The sequence below is a fragment of the Armigeres subalbatus genome, chromosome 1, assembly GCF_024139115.2.
Source record: "Armigeres subalbatus isolate Guangzhou_Male chromosome 1, GZ_Asu_2, whole genome shotgun sequence".
NCBI lineage: Eukaryota > Metazoa > Arthropoda > Insecta > Diptera > Culicidae > Armigeres > Armigeres subalbatus.
Genome location: NC_085139.1, coordinates 208,270,931 through 208,290,039, shown reverse-complemented (window position 1 = coordinate 208,290,039; position 19,109 = coordinate 208,270,931). Strand labels below are relative to the sequence as shown.

The window sequence follows — 19,109 nt, the reverse complement described above, 5'->3', positions numbered from 1 at the left end:
CAACAGATGGTAAACAAAACACATTATCATAATTGCACATTTAAGGAAGGTTTCATTCTAAAGCAAGCTAATTACAAAATAAATAGGTACACACATTATTCCTCTTAATTTCAACAAATAGCAATTTAAATTCGACAAATAACCTTGAACTATGAACTAACAAACAATGAATTATACAACATTAAGGTTTTCACGTTGCATTTGAATTCCCTAAATTTTATTTCGTTTGGCCAAATCGAGTCTTTTATAGCTAACAGTTTTAATTTCACGTCTAATTCAATTTTGAATGAAATGTATTCCATTTTTTCAATATCCTTCCATTTAGGTATTAGCATTTGAATTTTATCACATGCAAATAGTGAAATTCCTAGCGAGCGTGATACCAATACTCTCACATCATTTTCGGTCGCACTTCTGTCGATGTTCGATAGAAAAAGTGAGAATTCCTCACTTCTTTTCTCAACTTGATGCGATGGGCTGCTATCAATTTCATCGGAGTTGCTCCGTGACAACGATAAACTAACTGGAATGTAGATACGGAACAAGCGGTTCGGGTTGCAAGTGTTTTTACAATGTTCGCAACGGATCGCTTCAAATCGTCTATCTCGTCCTCCATTGATCGCGAAGGTTCGGTGCTGTTGGCTTCATCAATTTGCGTCCTATCTCGTTCCTTGCAAAATAACTCCATGCATAAGTTGCACATCCAGATTATATTGCGGGATAACACACACAGAGCAGCTTCAGTAACTCCAACACAGCTTGCGTGAAACACTTTGGCGCACTTTCCTTCACAAACCGTACGATCATCGTTATTGTTGATGACCAGTTTGCATTTCTCACAAGGGTTTGGCATTATAATTAAACGAATTACCAAAGAGGCTGAGCTACCGCGATCGATTTTTATGCACCGTGGGGGAATGCTATAAATCACTTTCGAGTGTACACCCGTTTTACACTTTTAGAACAGCTATATCACGTACAAATTGTGGGGGCTTGGGGCCATGCCCCCCCGTCCCTCACCTTTTAATCCGGCCATAGTTGACCGAAAACTTAATTGCGACCAAATGGCCATAAATAAAAACAGGCAGATAAGTGAACGCACCAAAATACGAATTTTCAACTCTAACGTGAAATCTGTGCTGTTATCTTGGCTGTTATACGCTAGCGAAACATGGTGTGTATCAGTGGAGAACACTCGACGGCTGCAGGTGTTTATTAACAGATGCCTGCGGTATATAATTCGGGCCTGGTGGCCCCACAACTGGATCTCAAACAACGAGCTCCATCGTCGTTGTCACCAGAGGCCAGAGCCTCGAATATTCATCTTCATGAAGCAATTTCAGTCCGAATTTTGACAAACATCGACAAACATAGAATGACATAGTCAGATGACTACTCCACCAACTCATTCATTCGACTGTCACTGAATGCGCTTACTATGTGCAGAAAAAAAACATAATTAGCATTGTTTATATTGATGTTTACCGTTGAAAGTGCCTTGTGGATGAAAATCAGATTCAGTTCTATGTGATAAATTACTTTACTCATTTAAAACGTGTTCAGATTTCAGATAATTTATCAATTTGTAGAATGTGCATAAATATTCAATGACTAATATTCAACCGAATATTGACAGTCCAGAGCCGACTATGAATGTATCTGGAAGTGAGCTGACAAGTGAAGAGAGGTGGACGTCACCAAAAGTTTTCGATTATTTTACACTCTGCCAGAGGCCGATAGGAACAGAAATTCGGGATCGGAAGTGGGGCCACACTCTACGTAGGGGCGGAAATGAAATCTGTAAACAAGCATTAGACTGGAACCCAGCGGGACATCGCAGCAGAGGCAGACCCAGAAGCTCATGGCGGCGAAGCCTCAATAAAGAAATAAAAGAAGTCGACCGAAATCTAACCTGGCAATAGGTTAAAGCGATAGCCGGGCAACGCTGAGGATGGAGATCTTTCAAGTCGGTCCTTTGCACCACCGGAGGTGTACAGGATCCATAAGTAAGTAAGTAAATGGCCATAATGGCCTAATGCAGTGGTCCCCAGCATGCTTACTATCAAGGGCTCTATACATAAATTTTGAGCTGTTAAAGATGGCCGCAGTATATTTGCAACATTTGTTTTCAGTTCATATTGCATATGACAGAATATTGTATATTTGAACAAAATATTTTATTCCTGAAAATCTTTTTCAAATAAAATACGTATTTCTAAAGAATTTCATTTTACAGATTTTATCACCGTAGCTGATTTTTAATCTATAGTACAGTTCTTGCAGTAGCGGTCTTGACACGAGAAATTGTTTTTCGCCGTAGCATCTTTTCGGCCCAGTTGGCAAAATATACTCTAAGCTGAATTTCCAAATGATCATATGTTGACCCATCATGTAATTTAGATTTTATTCTTTGTCGTAGCAAATAGTGAAAGGGTTCTGAGATAAACCCTAAAGCCATGTCCATTTAGAATCCGGAATCATTTATTGTATTGCAGCGGCACGGAAAGTGACCGCTGCAAGAATTCTTTTACAGCGGTTTGTCTACCTAGGCGCCCACTTGCTGTGGTATAAATTTCACGATGTTTCGGGCAGCGTGCCAAAAATTATTCCAGATGCATGCCGACAGGAGAGAAAAAAGTCTGCACACCCACGTTGATAATCCTGCTCATCGTCGATGAAACCTACGTCAAAATGGATTTCGGACAGCTTCCTAGCCAAAAGTTCTACACGGTGACGGCACGAGGAGAACTTCTGCGAGGTTTAAGTTTGATTTTTGGACAAACTTGCAAAAAAACTGATGATTTTGGCAAGGGATATGCAACTGTGGGGCAAAGACCTAAGTGTTTGTGGCGAATAAGACGATGGACTCGAAGTTGTACAAGGAGGAATGTCTCAAAAACCGCGGTCGACCTTCCATAAAGCTCATAAAGGTCCCGTGAAGTTTTGCCCAGATTTGGCGAGTTGCCACTACAGCCGGGAGGTCATCCAGTGGTACCGCGACAATAACGAAGATTTCATCGATAAAAACATAAAACCACGCAACTCCCTACAGCTCCGGCCCATCGAGATATTTTGGGCAGTAATGCAGCGGAAGCTTAAGAAAAGTGGAAAAAGTGGAAAAACAGCTCGAGACGCGACTCAGATGACCTAAATGAGGAACAAATGTGCCAAGGAAGTTGACTCCGGAGGTGTGCAACTTTCAATGAGAGGAATAAAGAAGAAGGTGCGAATTTTCACTAGAAACAAGAAGAAATTAATTGTATCAATAATTTTCCCATAAAGTACAGTAAATTACCCTTGTTTTGATGTATTAACCTTCTTTGTACGTCAATCCGTTATCGAGATACAGATGATTTTATTATTCCGGATTCTAAATGGACATAGCTTTACTGACATTCTGAGCAGCATCCTCCCGCGATTTTAAGGATCTGAATCTTTATGATTTTAAGCAGAATCAGTTTGTGATTGTATACAGAATCTGTTGAAGATTCTAAAAGAAATCCGTTCGAGATTCGGAGCAAAATTCTTTCGGAATTCGTTTGGAATTCTGAATAGAGTCCGTTTAGGATTCTGAACAGAATCTGTTTGAGATTCTGAACATAATCCGTTTGGGATTCTGCCCAAACGGCGGTGTAGAGTCCGTTCAGGATTCTGAACAGAATCTGTTTGAGATTCTGAACATAATCCGTTTGGGATTCTGCCCCCAATCGCTACAACCCAATCCGTTTGATTTGGATTTTTCAACAGAATTCGTGTGAAGGTTTGAAGGGATTTTGGACACAATACTTTCGCGCGGCCTCACTTGCCCTCTCTTTGAGAAAGAGCACATACTGGAGTGCGCCAATTACCTGGGACCCTCCTTAATTCGGCGTACAAAATTATGTCCCGTATTCTGTTCAACAGATTGAGACCGCTTGAAGAGTCCTTCGTCGGCGAATACCAAGCAGGTTTTCGTGAGGGCCGATCAACGGCGGATCAAATGTTTACCCTGAGACAAATCCTTGATAAATTCCGGGAGTACAACTTGCAGACAGATCATCTGTTTATTGATTTCAAGGCGGCGTACGATTCAGTGAAACGGAATGAATTTTGGCAAAGTAAATATGCTTGAACATGGTTTTCCGGCGAAACTGATACGGCTGATTCGTATAACGTTGGACGGATCGAAAACAAGTGTAAGGGTTACGGATGAAATATCGACGTCATTTGTAACCTTAGATGGATTAAAGCAGGGTGATGCACTCTCGAATCTACTGTTCAATATAGCGCTCGAGGGATCGATTAGGAGAGCTGGTGTGCAAAGAAGCGGTACCATTAAATATCACAAGATCGCATATGCTCCTGGGATTCGCGGACGATATCGAATTTTTCGGAATTGATCGCCGTGCCGTGGAAGAGGCTTTTGTGCCTTTTAAGAGGGAGACAGCGAGGATTGGACTCACGATCAACACCAGCAAAATGAAGTATAAGGTCGCTGGCAATCAACGTGGGTTCATTAGTGGTGGTGGTGGTAGCAACATGGTGCTGGATGGTGAAAAATTTGAAATGGTAGAAGAATTTGTGTATCTTGAAACATTAGTAACGTGCGATAATGATGTTACCCGCGAGATGAAAAGGCGTATTGCATCTGCAAATAGGGCGTATTACGGACTTCGTAACCAGCTTAAGTCCCGTAGTCTGCAAACGAAAACAAAACTCGCGCTGTATACTACTCTGATTCTTCCGGTGGCTTTATACGGCCATGAAACATGGACGTTAAAGGAGGCTGATCGGAGAGCTTTCGGAGTGTTTGAGCGTAAGGTGCTGCGGACAATACTCGGCGGTAAACAGGAGAACGGTATCTGGCGGCGTCGCATGAACCACGAATTGTACCAGGTGTATAAAGGGCTGGATATTATTAAGCTTATACAACACGGCAGACTACGGTGGGCTGGTCACGTTGTTCGTATGCCGGAAGAACGTCAAGCAAAGATAATATTTAGTAGAGAACCCGGAAGAGGCCGCAGGCTTCGTGGAAGGCCGCGTACACGATGGCTGTTTGCAGTTGAAGAGGACCTGAGGGCGCTCAATGTCCAGGGCGGCTGGAAGCGATTGGCCCAGGATCGAGTCCAGTGGAGAAGGATACTCCATTCGGCGTAGGTTCATCGAAGAGCTGTAGCCCATCAAGTATCAAGTAAGATACGTATTTCGACCTCAACAGTAAGTTCGTCTTCAGTGTCTCGTACTTGAGACTCGTACTAGCCAATAAAATTGTTTGACGGAAAAGTCAATTTGGCCTCAAAGGATTTACAATATTCCGAATGTGCTCGCCAAACTGCCAACCGAACGCTGTTTGGGCTGTTGGTTCGAAGCACACAAAACTAACAACACGAATGAATAGAAGCTACACACGATGCTCTGCTTTGCGCGGTCTCGCGGTTCAACCAAGTGCTTTTGACCAGTAATGCAAAGAAATAATAAAAAGAAAATAATTTGAAATTAAAAAACCCAACAATTTAAATAAATATGGAATTTACATTGTCTTTTTGATTTTTTATACCGAAATATAATGTTCTGTATTGGCTGTCCGCGAAATTTTGAAAATTTTGCCGCGAATTTCCACCACCCCTAGAAACCTGGGAGAACGCGCGCAGGACATAATTTTACCGGCTCTGGTTCTCCAGGAAATCCATGAGGAGATTGGCCGGCTGAACAACAACAAAGCCCTTGGGGTTGACCAACTACCAGGAGAGCTATTTAAACACGGTGGCTAGAGCGCTGCACTGGGTCATTACCAAGATTTGGGAGGAGGAAGTTTTGCCACATGAGTGGATGGAAGGTGTCGTGTGTCCCATCTACAAAAAGGGCGATAAGCTTGATTGTAGCAACTACCGCGCAATCACATTGCTGAACGCCGCCTACAAGGTACTCTCCCAAATTTTATGCCGTCGACTAACACCAATTGCAAGATAGTTCGTAGGGTAGTACTAGGCGGGATTTAAGGGTGAACGCTCTACCACAGACCAGGTGTTCGCTGTACGTCAGGTATTGCAGAAATGCCGCGAATACAACGTGCCCACACATCATCTATTCATCGACTTCAAAGCCGCATATGATACAATCGATCGGGATCAGCTATGGCAGCTAATGAACGAACACCGTTTTCTGGATAAACTCACACGGTTGATCAAAGCGACGATGGATCGGGTGATGTGCGTAGTTCGAGTCTCAGGGGCATTCTCGAGTCCCTTCGAAACCCGCAGAGGGTTACGGCAAGGTGATGGTCTTTCGTGTCTGCTATTCAACATCGCTTTGGAAGGGGTAATACGAAGAGCAGGGATTAACACGAGTGGTACAATTTTCAATAAGACCGTCCAGCTATTTGGCTTCGCCGACGACATAGATATTATGGCACGTAACTTTGAGAAGATGGAGGAAGCCTACATCAGACTGAAGAGGGAAGCTAAGCGGATCGGACTAGTCATCAACACGTCGAAGACGAAGTACATGATAGGAAGAGGCTTAAGAGAAGACAATGTGAGCCACCCACCGCGAGTTTGCATCGGTGGTGACGAAATCGAGGTGGTAGAAGTATTCGTGTATTTGGGCTCAGTGTATTTGGGCAGTTCAAATTGGAAAAATGTGTTCAAAATCAAGCTCCCATATCTTGGATCGAAAGATATTATAGTATTAAGTACTCTGACAAAGTTTCAGCTCATTTGGACAAGGTTTAATGGTGGCGCGAAGACGATTAAGTTTTACATGCAAATTACTATGGAGAATCGGTTATCTACATTCGACATGCTGTAATTTTGCTTGATTAGATCCAATTCTAGTAGTCTCTGCTGGAGTTAATATTCAAATCTATCCTTAACATTTTTCTAGAAGACATATAACCATTATAAACCAGTTTTCATAACAAAATTATTAAAATATGTAAAACCTTGCTGTTAATAGAACACTTTTTGGAAGGCAAGTTTCGCCGATAGGGCATCAATGATGTTGTGATTACTGTTACTTAGTAACTGTTTTCTTTATTTGTTTTGGGTAGCTACCTACCTCACGTATAATGAAATTGAGCGACAAATTCAAATTCACACAATGGAGTTAAGGAAAGATCCGGTGTGGCTTGTCGGACGTCCAATTTCAGCAGTTGAGGAGTCGAAGCTTCCAAGCAATAGAGAGGCATTGCAGCTTTACTTTTACTATAACAAGAATGGAAGAAAATACGCGGCACGCAAGGCATGCAGCATGATCTCAGATGTTTCGAAAACCTTTGACATTCCAACTCGACGATCAGATTATCCCTTGAAGATGTTGTTGCAACTGCATGATAAATGGATTGCCTCCAGGAAGAGCAAATGGAGAGATAAAGGAGTTCATATTCAACAACGGACAAATTTTGATTTGATTTTGAGTGAACTGTTCGATATTGGCCAGATTCAATTCATACTGCGGCTGTGAACAATGTTCCAGATGAACCAGCCGTTTTTAATAACTCTGCATTCGAGAGGAACTTTGACATGAGCTATTTGGACAACATAGATACGGACCCGGATTTTGAACCCCCGGAAAAGAAAAAAATGAAAACATGCGTAAGTCAAGATTTAAGTATGGCACTCGATCGCGGTGGCATTTCGAACGCGAAAGCAACAATGATTATTGCGGCGACGGCTTCTAGTCTAGGCCATCCGATTGAAGAATTGAATCTCTCTGTTTCGACCATTAGACGTGCTCGAATGAAAATTCGCAAATGTGTTGCAAATGAGATGAAAGCAAGCTTCTCGTCAGACGATTATTGGGTTGTGCATTGGGATGGGAAGCTTTTACCGGATTTGACCGACGGTGGATCAGGTAATCTTCTTATTATTCACAAAAGTATCAGCTACCAGAAGTTATGCTTACAGGCCAGTTAGTTGACCGTCTTCCCGTAATTATTTCTGGAAAAGTAACAGAACAGCTGCTTGGAGCACCCAAGATAGAAACTGGAACTGGAGCATCACAAGCAGAAGCCGTGTACAAGTGTTTAGTGGATTGGGGTGTGCAAGACAATGTGGTAGGAATGTGCTTTGATACTACAAGCTCGAATACAGGACATAAATCCGGAGCATGTACATTGGTTGAACGAAAATTAGGCAGACCTTTGATGAACCTCGCATGTCGCCATCACGTATTAGAACTCGTACTAAAAGCAGCATTTGAAGATCAATTCGGTACATCAACTAGCCCCCAAATACCTATGTTCGAGAAATTCCGCCGGGAATGGCATGCACTTGACCACAGTAAGAAATAAAATTTGTAGTAATTCCATTTGTATAATATTTGTTGTTAATAGGTGAACATTACTCAATTGAATTTTCTCGAAATCAAGCAAAGCTAATCAGCAACCGACAAGAAACTATTTCGTTCTGCAAAATGCAGCTGAAGGTAAACTAATTTTTAATGATGTGTGTTCTGCTGAAATCACAGTTCAAAATGGTATTTATAGAATTTTCTACCCAGAAATGATTACAAGGAGTTACTGGAACTTGCCCTCTGCTTTCTTGGAGAAGCTCCAATAAGTTCATTCAAAAAACCAGGACCAGTACACAGAGCTAGGTGGATGAATAAATGCATATATGCTCTGAAAATATATTTGTTCCGGAAACAGTTATTGCTATCTGTTACAGAAGAAAAATCTCTTGAAAAATTTTGTATATTCATCGTGACAACATATAGTTACGCGTGAACCTTTCCGATCAACCAGCAAGGTCAGCATAACCGCCCTTGCTAAGACATCATCGCGCCACCGAGTCACCACGCCACCAAGTCACCGTTGTTACCAAGTGTAGTCAGCAGTTTTGGAGGAGTTCGACCCCGTTGGCCAGGTATTGCAGCGTAGACAGATTTAATTAATAAATAGGGTTCGATCAGAAAACGGACAGGCAGTCTTTATTCAGAGTAGGAAGTGTTAGTTACAATTAGATCTTAAGTAGTGAAACCATATTAATGTAATTAAAAGTGAATAAAGTTATTTTTTTTATAATAAACAGTCTGTGAGACTTATAATTGGCGCAGCCGTACGGAACTGGCTGGAGTGAATCATTGTGATAAAAAAGTGGAATAGTTACGATTAATAACCGTGATTGAAGTGATTCCGTGGAAAGTATTCCAAAATACTTGAAACATCCGAAGCTTTATCATCAAAGTGAACCGCTTAGGACTTGAGGATCCCCCCGCAGTGAACACTTGGAGAACCAACACCGTCCAGCCGGGACTACGCACAACGACAGCATAAAATCGTGAGTAATTTTATTTAATTATCCTCATTCAGTGCAACTCAACCGCAAAGCGGGCATCAGTGTGTGATATTTTTATAAACATTCACGTCGTTAGTTTGTACTACCAGATAGGCAAACTAAGAGAGAAGCGAATCAACACTTTACGTGGGCTTCTTGGCAAGTAAGAGAGAAGCGAATCAACACTTTTAGTGGGCTCCTTGACTACTTCACAAACAGAGATTTTTCTTTGTCCCCTTACATACGCATTCGACTGTGGTTTTCAGTGGTTTAATTTGATGCCAATAACCAAGTCAGCATTAAAAGAAACTCGAGCGAGGTACATATTAAAATTACCGACAGTAGCTCAGATTCAGAAGCTTCCAGTTTAGATTCTGGTGAATTCTCTCATATCCCAGTTGAAGAGACCCCAGATATCTGCTCTCTAACTTTAGAAAACATTACGATGGAACAGATTTCCGCCCAGATGAGTAACCTTACTCAAATGATGCAACAGTTAATGGAACGGCAAGATCAGCAACAACTGGCTATTAACTCATTATCATTGAACCAGCCAAACGTCGCTGCAACGCCGCAACAAAATAGAGGAACGATGGAAGACTTCTTTAAGCTTCCTGATCCAATTAAAGTCATTCCAAAATTCGATGGTAGCCGAAAGCAGTTGACTGCTTGGCTCACAACGGTCGAAAACACTTTAGAAATTTTAAACCCCTAGTAACACCAAATCAGTTTGCCATCTATGTATCTGCTGTAATACACAAAATAGAAGGCAAAGCTAAAGACATAATTTGTCTTGCGGAAACCCTCAGACATTCGAGGAAATTCAAGAAATTTTAACCAACGCTCTTGGCGACAGGCAGGAGCTAACATTTTACAAGAGCCAACTTTGGCAAAACAAAATGATGGACACTATGTCCATCCATAAATACTATTCAAGGTGTAAGGAGATTACGCAAAATATCAAGACTTTGGCTAAGCAGAAACAGAAGTACAAGGATAACTGGGATGCGATCAACGCATTTATTGAGGAAGATGCCCTAGCCGCATTTCTTGCCGGGTTGAAAGAGCCGTACTTTGGTTACGCTCAGGCCGCTTGCCCAGAGGACATGGAAGCAGCCTATGCTTTTGTTTGCAAATTTAGATCCAAAGAGGCAACCGCTTCCAATATGGAACAACTTCCAACAAGAAATAGACAGAAACACAAGAACTTCAGAAACGATGAGAAAAAAGAACAGACCGAAAGACAAGACAGGCAAGACAGAAAATTTGAAAATAAGGAATCAACTCAACCTATGGATATAGGTTCAACAAGATCGAAATTGACTCTTAATAGGAAACAATTATATAACACTGAAATCGCGGAACCAGATAAATCCTCAGAATCAGAATCAGAAGACGAAAACATTGATTCGTAAATTTTTGCTGGACTCAGCAAAAAGTAAGAGAAACTTGAACTACCTACCTTACTTGACCAGTAAAAACTCACAAACAGGACAGACCATTAGACTTTTAATAGATACAGGGGCCAATAAAAATGTTATACGTCCCGGTATAATCACAAACATAACCACAACGAAAGACACCAGAATAAAGAATATTTCAGGAAACCACAGAATTAATAAGAAAGGAAAGGCAAACCTAATTGACAGAAACGTTACCCCACAAACATACTATGAATTGAACTTTCATGATTATTTCGATGGTATTATCGGTTTTTGGCAAAATGTAAAGCTACAATCGATTACAATAAGGAAATCCTTATCATCAACAACCAAAAGATACAGTTTGACAAGTATTTCCCCGCTAGAAGATTATATTCACACACCCTCGAAATTAATACATCAAAAGATGGAGATTGGATTTTCCCTACCTTTCAGAAACTGCACAGATCAATAGTAATTGAACCAGGACTTTATAATTCCACCAACAAAAAATCCATAGTTAAAGTAATTAGTAACAAAAACTCAGTTGATCCATTAGTGAACGGATATTTTGACCTTAAATAATTTTGAAACGATAACACCCGTTGATTTAGAACCATGCTCTTCAATTGACAAAGACACACTATCTAAAATAATACGTACCGAACACTTATCACCACTTGAAAAGGATAGACTCTTCGAAACGATTCTGAAAAATCAAAGCGTACTTTTGAAACCAAAGGAAAAATTGACTGCAACATCTATTATAAAACATCAAATCGCTACCACTGATAATGCCCCCGTCTATACAAAATCTTATCGATATCCACATGCTTACAAAAAAGACGTCGAAGAACAGATACAGGAACTTTTGGATAATGGTATAATTCGTCATAGTACTAGTCCATACTCATCTCCTATTTGGGTAGTCCCAAAGAAGAAAGATGCCTCCGGAAAACAGAAAATTAGAGTCGTCATCGACTACAGAAAGCTGAATGATAAAACGATTAGTGATAAATTTCCAATACCACAAATTGAAGAAATATTAGACAGCCTAGGAAAGTCCATCTACTTTACCACTTTAGATCTGAAATCAGGTTTCCACCAGATTGAAATGGATCCAGCACACCAACCCAAAACAGCATTTTCTACCAGTTTAGGTCATTTTGAATTCACTAGGATGCCGTTTGGTTTAAAGAACGCACCCGCCACTTTTCAGCGGGCAATGAATAACATACTTTGCGAATACATAGGAACTATCTGTTTCGTATATCTAGATGACATTATAATAATCGGAAAAGACTTGAAAACCCACTTGGAAAATCTTTCAAAAATTCTTAATAGACTAGCATCATTCAATTTGAAAATCCAATTGGATAAATGCGAGTTCATGCGCAGAGAAACTAAATTTCTAGGTCACGTTATCTCTGAGGACGGTATTAAGCCTGATCCAGAAAAAATACAAAAGATTTTAGATTGGAAACTTCCTCAAACACCAAAACAAATTAAGCAATTTTTAGGGTTATCAGGATATTACAGACGATTCGTCAAAGATTATTCAAAGCTCACTAAGCCTATGACAAAGTTTTTAAAAAAGAATCAGACTGTTAACACTGATGACACTGATTACCAAACTTCTTTTGAAAAATTGAAAAACATTATTGCGTCCGACCAAATCATGGCGTACCCGGACTTTAAATTGCCCTTTATTCTAACAACAGACGCTAGTAATTATGCTATTGGCGCTGTTTTATCCCAAATTCAAGAAAATGTGGAAAGGCCAATCGCTTTCACAAGCAGAACTCTAACCAAAAGTGAAATCAACTACAGCACCATTGAAAAGGAAGCACTTGCCATCGTATGGGGAGTGAACAAGTTCAACGCATTTCTTCATGGTAATCAGTTCACTCTTTTCACGGACCATAAACCTTTGCAGTACATCAAAAACTGCAACAAAAATTCTAGGATTCTGAACTGGAGAATGGCATTAGAAAACTATGACTATACTATTAAATACAAACAAGGTAAAACAAACGTCGTCGCCGACGCTTTGAGCAGAAAATTAGAAGACAATTTAGAAATGAATTTCAATAACATACTTCCCCCCATTCCAGAAGATGAACCACAGGATAACCAAAGCAACCCATCCAACTCGGAAGAAGATGATGTTGATACCAAGATGAATACACCACTAGGTGTTCCAATCTGCCAAATTCACGATTCAGCCATCTTGGATTTTAGTATGGGAGAGCCAGCCGGTTTGTTGTCGTTTTGCACTGAAAATGAATTTTTCACCCCCGCCTTCTTCTCTTCCACAAACTGAGCATATTGCAACACCTAGCTGTGTATTCATCTTGGTTGATACTATCCATTCAGCGGAAACATCAGATGACTATTTCATCCACTGCACGGAGCGGCCTATAAACTACTATAGAAATCAAATTATTTTCAGGATCTCCCGAATCTGTACTGACATTACTGAAACCCCTTTTGAACATTTTCGACGAATAATAATATGCAGACAAAACTTCGACGAAAATACCGTTACAGATATTTTAAAGAAATACCATAATGGAAAGCAATCCGCTATCCTGGCACCCGAGAATCTACTACCAACAATTCAGGAATCTTATAGAAAAACTTCAACGAGACCGGACACTTCGTAATTACACAATTACAAGTTGAAGACGTTACAAACAAAGAACGACAAGACGCCATAATCAATAAAGAACACGAACGCGCTCATCGTGGTGTGAACGAAGTAGAAAACCAAATTAAACGTAGTTATTTTTCCCTAAAATGACCGCGAGAATCAAAATGGTAACTAAAAGTTGTAAAATTTGCAACACCCGGAAGTATGAAGGGAAGCCTTATAACATAAAGCTTTCTCCGAGATTAATTTGCGACAGACCCTTCGATAGAATACATATGGACATTTTCCACATAGACAAACCCAATTTCCTCTCCCTTGTAGACTCATTTTCCACACACGCTCAAATGATCCCAATGCAGACGCAAAACTTGATCGACGTTAAGAACGCCCTTGCACAATATTTTACATCGTTCGGCATACCCAGACAAATCATTACGGATCACGAAACTACTTTCAGATCCATTGATCTCAAAAACTATTTAGACCATTTGCACATAGAATTGAAATACGCGTCATGCTCTGAATCAAACGGACAAGTAGAGAAAACCCACTCAACGATTATTGAAATAGTAAACACCAACAAATACAAATTTTCTAGATCTTAGTACTACAGCTATCGTTCTGTTAGCCATTTCCCTTTATAACTCTTCAGTTCACTCAGTTACTAAGTTTACCCCAAATGAAATAATATTCAATAATAACAATATTGGAGAGCCAAATTCAATTCGCAATAATTCAGAAGAACTATTTGAAAAAGTTAAAGCTAACTTAGAGAAAGGTAAACAAGTTCAGGTTAATAGGAACCAGAATAGGGAAGATCCACCAGAAATTCCAGAAAACCAAGATGTATTTTTGATTCCAAATATTAGAAAGAAATTGGATCCTAGAGCAAAAGCCACGACAGCACATGATATAAAGGAAAAAACTTTTAAAAATAACAGAAACGTGAAAAGACATAAAAGTAAAATCAAACGTATTAGGAAATAAAACTCATAATCCGATTCTTCTTTTTCTGATTTCGTTACAGCATTCGAGCATTAGTCACCTCTAATTATTCAGAAGACACAAAGTAAAAATGTACACGAAGTTAATACTATTTTCGATTATTTTGAATGTAAATTGTCAGCACTTGGAAATCAAAAATTTAAATCATGATCCTCTTTTATTGCTACATGTTCGAAATTGTTATATTCAAACAGGCATTGTTAAAGTGATACATCCGATAAATTTGACTGTGTTAGAAGAAAACGTGAATTTATTCTTAGATATCTCAAGGAAAATAGATAGAACCCTTCCAATGTCGAATTTAATTGCGCGGAAAAGTAGGAAACTGTTAGACAACTTATATCAGCTAAAACCCCTGCAGAAAACTCGCAGATGGGACTCCGTCGGGACAGCTTGGAAGTGGATCGCAGGTAGTCCAGACGCAGAGGACTTGCGAATCATTAACAACACCTTCAACGAGTTAATCAACGAGACCAACAAGCAGATACAGATCAACCATGTTATAAACGAAAGGATTACGAAAATCTCGGACACAGTGAATACATTGATCGATCATCATACAACTTTGAACACCATACTACTGAAGGATATAGACGCAATAATCTTACTTCTATCCATGGACGCAACAAACAATATTCTCGAAGACATCGAAGACGCCATTCTACGAGCCCGAGTTTCATTACCGAACAGCAAGCTACTAACAATCAAGGAAATTTTTTTGATAGAATCTATTCTCAACAAACAAGGAATTGCGACAAGGTTTCCTGAAGACGCACTTAACTACGCCACCCCGAAAATAGCCAGTACCAATGAGATGATGCTCTACATTCTAGAACTTCCACAGACGAATGGAGATTGTAAGATTTTCGAAATTTTACCATTGATCACAAATAACACGGTTCTAACGAACACCCCCAACTACGTGATCAAGTCTAACAAGAAGCTTTTTACAACAAACCATCCAGAAAACGCCGTTCAGCAACTACACGAAGCAAAACCATTCATCGACTCTTGTGTATACCCGATAATTATGGAATGGTAAGCCATTGCAACGCAACAACTACAAATCAAACGAATCTTCAACTCTTATCAGGAAATAGAGTACTCGTAAACAACGCAGTGAACCTGAATTTAACCACGAATTGCGGACCGCATGATAGAGCATTAACAGGAAATTATCTTATAGTTTTCATCAATTGCACCATCAAAATTGACAACCAGACATTCATCTCCAAAGAGATAACCATACAAACAAATCATTTGGAAGGAATACTCCCAGGATTGCTTATCAACAAGACTATCATCAGTCAATCAAACTTTTCAACGTTAACTTGGCAAACGTTGAGCAACAGAAAACGGATTGATCACGTACAACTCAAACAATTCGAGCATAGAAGATGGCTTTTTGGAATTTTCGGCGGTTTTTCAACCACCACTGTTTTAATATTGGCAATAGCAATTATCTGTCTTTACAGGAAACGAGTCGTCTTTAAGATTCATTACCCTCACACCAACGACAAAGCAACCAGAATTGAGAAAACTTCTAAGAATTCTACAAAATTGTCCGAGGACGTCCAATCTTACCCCCCGGAGGAGTTACGCGTGAACCTTTCCGATCAACCAGCAAGGTCAGCATAACCGCCCTTGCTAAGACATCATCGCGCCACCGAGTCACCACGCCACCAAGTCACCGTTGTTACCAAGTGTAGTCAGCAGTTTTGGAGGAGTTCGACCCCGTTGGCCAGGTATTGCAGCGTAGACAGATTTAATTAATAAATAGGGTTCGATCAGAAAACGGACAGGCAGTCTTTATTCAGAGTAGGAAGTGTTAGTTACAATTAGATCCTAAGTAGTGAAACCATATTAATGTAATTAAAAGTTAATAAAGTTATTTTTTTTATAATAAACAGTCTGTGAGACTTATAATTATATATTCCTTCATGGTACACAGCACCGTTACCGTTATGCGCAGCACGATGGGATACACTGTTACTCAAGTCATTGGCCAAAAGGAAAAAGGATAGTATGTGGAAGGCGGCTGCAGACAAATTCAAGCAACATTTGTGGTACCTTTCTCCCGAATTAGTTGGAATGGCTTTTTTTGATGACGATTTAGAGGTGGGAATTAAAAAGAAAATGGTCAACGCGTTGAAAAGAGCTCCAGATCACGTTGGAGGTAAACGAGCTAAAATATGTACAATGGATGTACGAAAAATCTGCATATCAGATTTTGTGAATTCCGAAACCAGAAATTTATTTGCAAGATTCAAAATAAATACCACATTTCTGGACAAAGATATTCAATATTGGAGAAATGATAAAGAATATCTTAGCGGTCAGGAAAAAATCAAGAATATCCGCGTAACAAATGATAATGCGGAAAGAGGAGTTAAATTGATAACTGATTATAATGATAAAATTACTAACGATGAAGAGCAGAAGCAATATCTTCTACAAACTGTCAACAAACATAGGGCGAGTATCCCCTTTCCAAAAAAAACTATATGTATAAATACAATAAATAAGTAAAACAAAAAGATATTATGGCCTTTTGATTGATTATCTACTTTTGTCATAATGTGCATTCAGGGAAAGCGATTTTAATTTTGGCTTTCATCCTTCAATGGTTCTATAGATGCTTTGCGTATAATAGTTAGGTGGAGATCCATAATGTTTTGTACCAGTATGCCGTTGATATGCAAATCCTTTGGTCCAACGATAAATCGAGACACGATTCAGAGGATCGTCGCACAGTATGACAAGAAAAGAACGATGCTTCCATAACAATGGGAAGATAGGCTTGCTTCATCATTCGTAGATAGAGAGCATGTCATATTTTAGGTTCAGGAAAAAGTGTGAATGAAAGACATATGTTTAGACTATGAATGCCAAAAATATATACTCCGTGAAATCAAATTTCAGTATAATGCACAAGTAAGGTTCTCATCATTGAGGTGTATTTTATTAAACCAATTATTCATTCATTATATTTTTAAAATAACCATTTGTTGTATTGCTGTTCAGTAACTGCTATAGCTATTCAATTATTCATCTTCTTGAATGAATCGAGTATAATTCCATTAATAATGTTTATTGAACATATATTTTATTCTAATATTTACGTACTCTAACTATTGAATTAATTATTGATTTAAATGTGCTTTAATTGATTTGTTGTTTATTCAAAAGTTCAAAAGATGCGCCACTACTACATGATTCATTTTTGATTTCTTAACCATTATGACTCGAAGGCGACCTGAGAATTCAAAAATACAGGTGATGCTGCAGTATAACTTCAAGAGCATTCAGATTCTTGGACCATTAAACAATAATTTCATTTCTTCATGGCGGAGGGTTTTGCACTGTCGCAATATGAACGCAGGATTAAGAATAGAAATTATGATTAGAAAAACAAACATTGCAATGAACAATGTAATCTGGATACGTATCGAAATTGTCAACAGCCTGTTATATTAATAAATATTTGACACGAAAATATAACCCAAGTAGCGCACTTGTCACATAGCAGTTACTGTAACTCATATGCGACCAAATTCAGTCACATTGGAGTTGCTGCAACCAAATCGATCTGAACTGTGCTACTAGGGAAGTATCTCACCAAAGAACTTAATTCGCACTGTCACCATACAATAATCAAAACAAAGCTTTCAAATAGTTGCTAAGTAACAATTATTAAACACCATTGATGCCCTATCGGCGAAACTTACCTTTTGAAAAGTGTTCTAACAATAGCAAGGTTTCATATGTTTTATAACTTTCGTTATGAAAGCTGGTGTATAATGCGTATATGTCTTCTAGAAAAATGTTCAGGGTAGATTAAAGTATTAACTCCAAGTGAGACTACTACAATTCGATCTAATCAAGCAAAATTACAGCATATTGAATGTAGATAATCGATTCTTGCATGTAAAACTTAATCGTCTCCGCGCCACCATTAAACCTTAACCAAATGAGCTGAAACTTTGTCAGTGTACTATCTACTATAATATCTTTTGATCCTAGGTATGGGAGCTTGATTTTGAACACATTTTTCCAATTTGAACTGCCCTAGGGCTCACTGGTGACTGCCGAAAATGACACCAGCAGAGAAATTCGGAGACGCATAGTGGCTGGAAATCGTACGTACTTTGGACTCCGCAAGACGCTCCGATCGAATAGAGTTCGCCGCCGCACCAAACTGACAATCTACAAAACGCTCATTAGACCGGTAGACCTCTACGGACACGAGACCTGGACGATGCTCGTGGAGGACCAACGCGCACTTGGAGTTTTCGAAAGGATAGTGCTGCGTACCATCTATGGTGGGGTGCAGATGGCGGACGGTACGTGGAGGAGGCGAATGAACCACGAGTTGCATGAGCTGCTGGGAGAACCATCCATCGTTCACACTGAAAAAAATCGGACGACTGCGGTGGGCCGGGCATATTATATGAGTAAATAAAACCCCAAAAACTATTCCACACTGAATATTTTAAATAGGGGGAATGATGGCTTTGGCAGGTTTTGTTCTATTATTGGCAGGGGGGTTTTTTATGACTGATTATGCTCAAATTTGGCACAGACATTCTTTGCATATCAAAGAATATTGTGGCTAAATTTCATAGAATTTGGTCGACAAAAACCCCCCTGCCAATAATAGAACAAAACCTGCCAAAGCCGTCTTTCCCCCTACCGAAAACCCAAAAAAAAATTCTCCAAAATTTTCTATAGCGGGACACCTTATTTTGAGTGATTTTAACTCAAAGACGACTT

General features: G+C 39.5%; 1 protein-coding gene across 1 annotated transcript; it reads left to right on the top strand.

Moving 5' to 3' along the window:
- Nucleotides 1-7,480: 7,480 nt before the first annotated feature.
- Nucleotides 7,481-9,972, top strand: LOC134206943 (uncharacterized). The gene is made up of 3 exons (XM_062682687.1): nucleotides 7,481-7,833; nucleotides 7,887-8,261; nucleotides 9,692-9,972. The coding sequence occupies exons 1-3, from the start codon at nucleotides 7,503-7,505 to the stop codon at nucleotides 9,970-9,972; spliced, it is 987 nt and encodes a 328-aa protein (XP_062538671.1). The 5' UTR covers nucleotides 7,481-7,502.
- The last annotated feature ends 9,137 nt before the right edge of the window (nucleotides 9,973-19,109 follow it).

Bases quoted from the DNA above. Each gene is read 5' to 3' on its own strand.
- LOC134206943 (XM_062682687.1), top strand. From the start codon at position 7,503: ATGAGCTATTTGGACAACATAGATACGGACCCGGATTTTGAACCCCCG. The intron at 7,834-7,886 runs GTAATCTTCTTA...TTATGCTTACAG, and splicing joins TTTGACCGACGGTGGATCAG to GCCAGTTAGTTGACCGTCTT. The intron at 8,262-9,691 runs GTAAGAAATAAA...CTCTAACTTTAG, and splicing joins ATGGCATGCACTTGACCACA to AAAACATTACGATGGAACAG.